This window comes from Centroberyx gerrardi, chromosome 10 (assembly GCF_048128805.1).
Source record: "Centroberyx gerrardi isolate f3 chromosome 10, fCenGer3.hap1.cur.20231027, whole genome shotgun sequence".
NCBI classification, from domain to species: Eukaryota; Metazoa; Chordata; class Actinopteri; order Beryciformes; family Berycidae; genus Centroberyx; species Centroberyx gerrardi.
Window position 1 is genome coordinate 2,801,099 of NC_136006.1, and position 8,136 is coordinate 2,809,234.

Consider the following 8,136-nt stretch of genomic DNA (forward strand, 5'->3'; position numbering starts at 1 on the left):
CCTCATATGTGGTTTCAAATTGACCAAAATTAGAAACAGTTTTCTATATAGTTAAAGTTGGGAAGTATCTAGACAACGCTCATGAGTTGACCTGTGAGGAGAGCTCCAACTCTCATTACATTTTTAACACAATGAACATACTGTCTTGTTTGTATATGTACTTGATTTGTACATTGGTTGTGTTTATTTCAGCAGTTAGATGACACTCTTACCCAACGCAAACTAACAATACATGTAATCAGCAGAAACAGTTAACATTTTGCACATCACCATCATTACAACTAGTACAGTAAAAATGTTTAAGGAACAAGAGCACTCTGCTAAGAGCAAAGAAAACAATATAGGGGTAATATTTTGCAGCATAGATACAGTAGGCCTACATATTTACCTTGATCTGTCATTAATGTTTCCTCATATTGATGTCCATTTATGCAAGCACATCACATTACATTAGGCATAATTATTATATCCCCGAAATGAGTTTCGGGGATATTGTGGATTCACCCCACCCGCTGCCATGTCCGCCGCCGCCGTGTTGAACAGTTTATATAAGAATCTTAAATGAAACGAAATGTAGGAGAGATGCCGCTGTTGGCGGGCGGACCACGGTTCGGCCACCTTGGCCATGGCGAACATCAGCGGTTTGTGGTCCACAAAATGTCGAATGGCGAGGAAGAGGCCGAGGAGCTCCCGATCGAAGGTGCTGTACTTCTACTTGAAGAAAGCAAGCGGTTGCCAAGCACCGCCCACCCACTGCTCGCGCACCGCGCTGACGGCATAATCCGAAGCGTCCGTGGTAATGGCGATCGGGGCCGTGGGTGACGGGTGCGCCAGCATTGCGGCGTTAGCCAGAGCAGTCTTAGCGTCCGTAAACGCCTTGTCCCTCTCCGCGCACCAGTCCACCGTGTATTTGGGGGCCTTGCCTTTCAGAGCCTTGTACAGGGGTCGCATGAGTCGAGCAGCTTGGGGGATAAAGCGGTGGTAAAAGTTCACCATGCCGAGGAACTCATGCAGGGACTTGATCGTGAGCGGGCGCGAGAAGTTCATGATGGTGTCCACCTTCGACGGGAGGGGGACTGCCCCGTCTTTGGTGATGCGGTGACCAAGGAAGTCGATGGTGGTCAGCCCGAACTGGCACTTGGCTGGGTTGATGATCAGCCCGTGCTGGCTGAGCTGCTCAAAGAGAGTCCGAAGGTGGGACAGGTGTTCCGCTTTGGAGGTGCTGGCGACGAGGATGTCGTCCAGATAGACGAAAAGGAAAGGCAGGTCCCGTAGCACCGAGTCCATGAGGCGCTGGAAGGTCTGTGCGGCATTAAGGCCGAACGGCATGCGCAGGAACTCGAACAGTCCGAATGGGGTGATCACCGCCGTTTTGGGGACGTCCAGTGGGTGGACGGGCACCTGGTAGTATCTACGAATGAGGTCCACTTTGGAAAAGATGACTTTCCCCGCCAGGTGGGCGGAAAAGTCCTGGATGTGCGGAACCGGGTAGCGGTCCAGCGTCGACACGTTGTTGAGACGGCGGTAATCGCCGCACGGGCGCCACCCGCCGTTGGGCTTTGGGGCAATGTGGAGGGGTGAAGCCCACGGGCTTATTTGTATAGCACTTATCTTAACAAAGTTAGTGTCACGGTTGTGACTTTCAGTCCCTGCTTCATTGTCTAGTTTTTTATTTCTTTGTGTATTGTTTCCTTGTCTAGTTCTTTTAGTTCTACGTGTACCTGTCTGCCCCAGCTGTGTCTGATTTGTAATCACCTCCTCATGTGTATATTAGTCTTGTTCCCCAGTCAGTCTTTGTCGGTTCATTATTTTCTGTTACGTGTCTGTTAAGTGCTCCCGTCTCTGTTTACCTGTTGTTTCCTGCACCCGTTATATTAAACACCCAGTCTTGGGGTTTGATCACTACCTGCCTCGCTGTCCTGCATTTGGGTCCTCACCACACCTCACCGTGACAGTTAGTGCTTCACAAAGTACACACCAAAGGTTAAAACAGTAAAAGTTAAAAGAAAGTAAAGCAATTTAAAACAAACAAAATATCATTACACAAGACAACAGCAAAACAACATGCAAAAATAATATAAATAAAACTTATCATGTCAAAAATGCCTTCCTGTACAATGTGTGTTAAGCACACTAACATTAACCAAGTACATTAGCATGGGTGAGGCTTTATGCACACTAACTATACCTTGACATGCACATGGGAACAAAGTGGTCGACTGCTCACACCACTATCCAAGACATCCGACATCAATCTCATCTGAAACATACCACCCAGTTAAAATATGGAAATGGACATAGTCATTTACCTTTATACATGCATATTTTAACAAGGTGTTGCAATATTTACCCATTTATTTCACACGATGCACCCGAGCATTTTCCACCATGCCAATCTCCAGGTTGCCCAAAACAAGAAAGACCAAGATGCACCTTGGCGCAATAACAAAAGTGACGCGCGACACCGCCACCTAGTGTGCAAAATAATAAACTGAAAATGGACCTTCTGTCAGCAAACTAATTATTGCGTGTACATTTCTGTTATATAATTACAACAGTCTAACTTAAAGACAAGAACAAACTGTTAATACACGTTGTAAATAATTAAACCAGAAATGAACTCTTCTAACCCTTAAAGGGTAACTTCAGTATTTTTCAACCTGGACCCTATTTTCCCATCTTTTTGTGTCTAAGTGACTAAAGGCGACAACAATTTTTGAAACTGGTCCAGTATTGAGCGAGATCGCTTCAGCCGGCAGCCGCGAAACGAGCTGCAATGTAATCCGACGGGGCAAATCACACCGTCAATGTACGTCCACTAAAAGTTCTTGTTTTTGCCACTGACAGGCTCAGATTGTTATTATAAGTGTCTGACAACATTATGGAAAGGACCCTACAGAGAAATGAAACGTTTTTCTTTACCTTTCGCTTGATCCGGTCTGTGTGTAATCAAGTCTCGCTCAAGTGTCGCGAGAGTTGAGTTGTTGCAGGAAGTTACACACAGACCGGATCAAGCTAAAGGTAAAGAGAAACGTTTGGCGACTTTTTCCATATTTGTTTGGCGACTATTATTGTCTGATCTTATTACTGTGTGGGCTGAAGCGCTGGAGGTTTTGTATGTATTTTGAAAGCTTATCGTTAGCCAAGATAGGAAGGATCTGTGACGCCCTGAATCACCTTAGTACCAAATACCTTGGTACCAAATACCTTGCCATGTATTTGGTACCAAATTAAAGGGAAAGTTGTGTCTTTTTAAATGGAAAGGCTTCAAAGGCCTCCTGTACAAAGGCTGCTGCTGTTGCTGGTGCCGCTCCAGGGGTCAGATCCAGTATTGTGCAATGTCCCTGTTGTTCTGATATTCATTCCTTCAGTCCCTCTTGGAAGAGGGGCTTGCTGAATCAATGTTGATGAGCTATTTGGCTGCCATATCTGACTGTCATTATCACATTGATGGCCTGACAATTGGCTCACACCCTCTTGCCAGCCATTTCCTCAGAGGGGTGAGATGGCTTTGCCTACCGCGGACTTGCATGCTCCCCTCTTGGGACTCGGAGCTTGTCCTGAATGCTCTTACTGAGCAACCATTCGAACCCCTGGCCAGTCTGACTCTGAAGCTCCTCACTTAAAAGTACATTTTTGCTTGCATTCTCTATGCCCTTTCTGGGCCCTTACATTGTCTACATCAGTAGGCAAACAGATAATCTCTTTGTTTGTTATGGAGATTCAGTGTGAGCCCAGGCCTTGTCCAGTGGATGCTCAACGCTATCGCCATAGCCCACAGCATTGCAGGTGTGCCCCCTCCAATCGGTGTGGTGGCTCATTCCACTAGTGGTGTGGCTACCTAATGGGTTTTATTTCTGGGTGCTTCATTGAATGAAATTTGTGCGGCAGCTGGCTGGGCTTCATCTCTGACGTTCACCAGGTTTTATTCTCTGAATGTGGCGACATTATTGGTGGCCTTCTCTGACCTTAGGGCAGCAGAGTGCTCTTGAAATGTCCCCAGCATCTATGGTTTTGGGGTTCTTTTGCTGTAGGGTGTTATAATTTGGTGGTTGTGTTGTCCATTTTTCCATTAATGTTATGGGGACCATTATTTCTGTTACTCTCCCACATGTTTGCATGTGTTTTTTGTCTTCATATAATTTTGTGAAAATTAAGAGCCTTGTACTCCATTTCCAGAGTGTGGCTAATACAAACTAAAGGCTAATGTGTTTTGAACTGTAGTATGTACCTCATGTCCTTGTTTGCCCCACTACATCCTCCTCCTGACTTAATTTACTATACTACTGAACCATACAGTGGCATGTTCACTGAGATGAAATAGAAGGAATGGTAACCATGGTTCGATGGTCTCTCAGGGAATTCCATGACCTTCAGTCTGCAAAAGAGAATGTGCGCGGGCACGCAGCCATATTTATAGCTGGTGATGACACAAGCCCTTCCAGATTAATAATCAGATAGTTTGAATTCCCAATTGTTGTAGTATACATGTATATTAATAGATGGTGTGGAAGGAGAACACACTCTGTTAGGGATGGAGCTACAGAACAGAGCACAGGATACTCCTCTAACTCTGCAACCAATTATGTTGTGACACTGGGAAGCCTGGATATTTTAAGATTTGGTAACTTTCTAAGGATAAAGGTGAAATTACAGACCAAAGTTGTTTTCTTTCCTCATACGATGGATAATGAATCTATAATAAGAGTTTTTACTCTATCAGGGTTAAATGAGACGATGAATCACAGAATCACTCTCATCTCTCTCACTTTAGTGTGTTATTGTGTGATTTTGTTTGTGAATGTTTCACTCATCATGACCATCATCTTAGATGAAAACCTGCATGAGCCCATGTACATTCTCTTGTGCAGTTTTTGCATTAATGGGCTTTATGGGACGACAGGTTTCTATCCCAAATTCCTCTTGGATCTACTGTCTTCTTCTCATGTCATCTCATATACTGGATGCCTTTTTCAGGCTTTCGTAATGTACTCATTTGCTTGCATTGATCTTTCTATTCTTGCAGTTATGGCCTATGACAGATATCTGGCTATATGTCGACCACTGCAATACCACTCTGTCATGACTAAAAAGAGGCTCTCTCACTTGGTGTGTTTCTCCTGGCTTACACCTTTGTGCATTTTCTCCATCAATGTGCTGCTAACTTCTAGATTGAAGTTATGTAGCTCAAGAATTCAGAGACTCTTTTGTGTAAACTGGATGATTGTTAAACTTGCTTGCTCTGACACTAACACTATTTCAAACAGTGTATTTGCATATTTTACAATTGGCTTTTATGTGTCTCATGGTTTGTTCATAATTTGGTCTTATATGTATCTCATTAAAACGTGTGTACGATCCAAAGAGGACAGGGCGAAGTTTATGCAGACATGTATGCCACATTTAATCTCTTTAGTCACTTTTCTTATTACTATAGTTTTTGATTTGATGTACATGCGATTTGGCTCAAAAGATTTACCTCAAAGCCTTCAAAACTTCATTGCCATAGAATTTCTGCTTGTTCCTCCAGTTATGAATCCTCTAATATATGGATTTAAACTGACCAAAATTCGCAACAGAATTGTGGGTTTAGTCTATGTTAGTAGAAAATGACTTGTTTCATCAGTATGCTTCATCCATAGCACTGAGAACATAGCTTCAGCTCTTTAAAGTGATAAAACAAAATTCTATGTATGTATATACACTTGCTTTAAGATATATGAGGATATATTTTGCTCCAAAATGAGATATCTACTATTTGGGAAATGTGACACTTTCTCTTTTTAAATGATAGTGGGTAAGTTAGGTAACTCTTTTAAAAACTGGTTTGTCTATATTTTAAAGGTATTGAATTATTGGTTTTAAGGAATAATTATTTTTTTTCCAAAATGTATATATAGTGTTTAGGAATGGAGGGTTAGGGTTACAATGTGGTTATTTGTCTCATTGCATTATATTTACATTTTCTACATTTGGCTGACCCTGTTATCCAGGGCAAGTGGTCATTTTGAAACAGAAGAAATATTTTAAAGTTTATTTTTCATCATAAATGTCATTAGCCTAATAATAGAGACAGTGCTATGAACAAAGAACAGGATAGAGGGGCAGATTTCTGCTACATGATACAGTCGGTCTACATAATACTAGTTGGCTGTTTGTCAATTATGTCTCTTCAGATTGATATTAATTTACATTGTATGCAACTATATTTTCTGTTGATACTTTGCAACTTTTGTAGAAATTACAGCATCTTGTGACCATGTGAACTGGGCATCTGATAATACAAAAAAATGAATAAAATCTGAATAAAACAAAAAGAAAGATTTTTTTGTGAATAAATATGCCTATTTCTTGGATGAGATTGATGAAGGATAGTGAAGGTTTAGATCTTCATTCATGCCGTTAGGCGTTAATTACTTTAATTCAAATATCCAAAAAGCGGTTAGCACTGCAGAGATGGAGATCAAGATAAAAAGCTGCTACGGAGAGAAGCTTTTTGTGTATATATAGATGATATATATAGACACGTACAGTACTGCATATACGTATATGGGCATTACTGAAATGCTGTATAAAGGGAATCTGCATCTCTTTCTCTATTCACCTGAATATCACAAAGCCAAGTCTTCCCTTTTTAGAAACCAAAATATCCACACAAAAAAAAGCAGTTTCACCATCGACAGACAAAGACAGTTATTGGCAAATATTTTATTGTTATTATTGTTAATTGTACTCATCTGCCACAAGAAAGAGAGAGCAGAAGAATTTGAAACAGATACTGTGTTACACAGAAGTAAACTGTGACCCCACCTGAAGGAGTACACAGTGTGTGTAGTTTTTTTCCACAGCAGATATGAGAGATTCAAGCTCATGACATTGTGAGTATCGGCTGCCTCTCCTCCAGCAACACCTGCTGCTCACTTATTCATTAAAACATTCGATAATTAGCTTTATCTTGCTTGTCTTGTGTAAAGGACAGGCTTCGTAGTTTAGGTGTATTCCTATTGGTCGGCCTAACATCAGTCAATTACATAAAACTGAATTGACTTCAGGTAATTTTGCCCTAGACAATCGTTCAGTATTTCAGTAATGAAAACATTATTATATTTTATCATTCTCATATTTTACAGTTATATATTATACAGTATGAAGTCATGTATTTCCCAAGACACAGGATCTGATGTAACTGTCCACAGTGTTATTTTGATGGACGCCTTTGTGGAACCCAGGCTTGGATGTTAGAGGAAAGAGGGAGTTGGAATAATAAATCTATTTACATTTCATTTACAACAGTGTTTATGTTTAACTGTGATCAAAGCAACACAATCTAAAATGTCATTCACACTCCCAAAAAACAATTATGAAGCTGAATCATCATCCATTTCTTCTTGTCCCTCGTTTCTTCATGGATGGAGGGAAGCTCCATCCAGCACTTTTCTTCTTGACTGGATCCGTTGACATTTCGGACATTTCTTTTCCATGAAACAGGTTTTGTGGAAGCAGGCCTTGCACACTGGAAAAGGAAAGGAAAGGTTTATACAGATTTGTGTTTCCGTTATATTTTTTTATTACAGTGCTGGTTGTGGGTAGAGCTGGGCATCCGTGCCTTTTTCGATTCTTCTTATTGGTCTGATTCTTCATTTTCAGGGGTTTAAGATTACATACAGCTTTAGCGGAGTTAACTTTATTTTATTACTCAAGACAGACATTGCTGTGTAGAGTTACTCCAGTCTCAGAATTACTTTTCAAAACAGCTAAGGCACATTCGGCATAACGCCTTAAGCCGCGGCGACACTGATCCGTTGTGTCTGTCCGTCTCCGTTCATTTCAATTCATTTTCAATGAGAGCTGTCTGTTGTCCGGACAGCACTGACGATGCGTCCGTCTCCATCAGATGTGCATCCGTTTTGATGGACAGAAAGTTCAGCCCCCACGGATTCGTCACCATCTGTTGGCCAATCAGAGGCTTTCCTGCATTTGTTTTGGAAAAAATAATGGTCTATCCGTCAATAATTCTGTCTGTTTTCTGACGGATCAGTGTGGCCGCAGCCTTATTTGAGAGAAAATTGGAACTAGTTCTCGATACCCAGCTCTAGCTGTGGGTAATTCTGATTTTGGTTCTGAGGTTCGTCCCTG

The 8,136-nt window shown here is 41.6% G+C and overlaps 2 protein-coding genes across 2 annotated transcripts in view; one reads left to right on the top strand and one right to left on the bottom strand.

The window, feature by feature from the left end:
* Positions 1-4,683: 4,683 nt before the first annotated feature.
* Positions 4,684-5,613, top strand: LOC139917951 (olfactory receptor 6C1-like). Its single transcript, XM_078286118.1, has one exon. The coding sequence runs from the start codon at positions 4,684-4,686 to the stop codon at positions 5,611-5,613; it is 930 nt and encodes a 309-aa protein (XP_078142244.1).
* A 1,090-nt stretch (positions 5,614-6,703) lies between these two features.
* The window catches only part of rubcnl (rubicon like autophagy enhancer), an 18,344-nt gene continuing 16,911 nt past the window's right edge, over positions 6,704-8,136 (bottom strand). Inside the window, exon 18 of the mRNA XM_078286178.1 lies at positions 6,704-7,513. Coding sequence (XP_078142304.1) covers positions 7,404-7,513 — 110 coding nt within the window. The 3' untranslated portion in view covers positions 6,704-7,403. The remainder of the gene's footprint in view (positions 7,514-8,136) is intronic.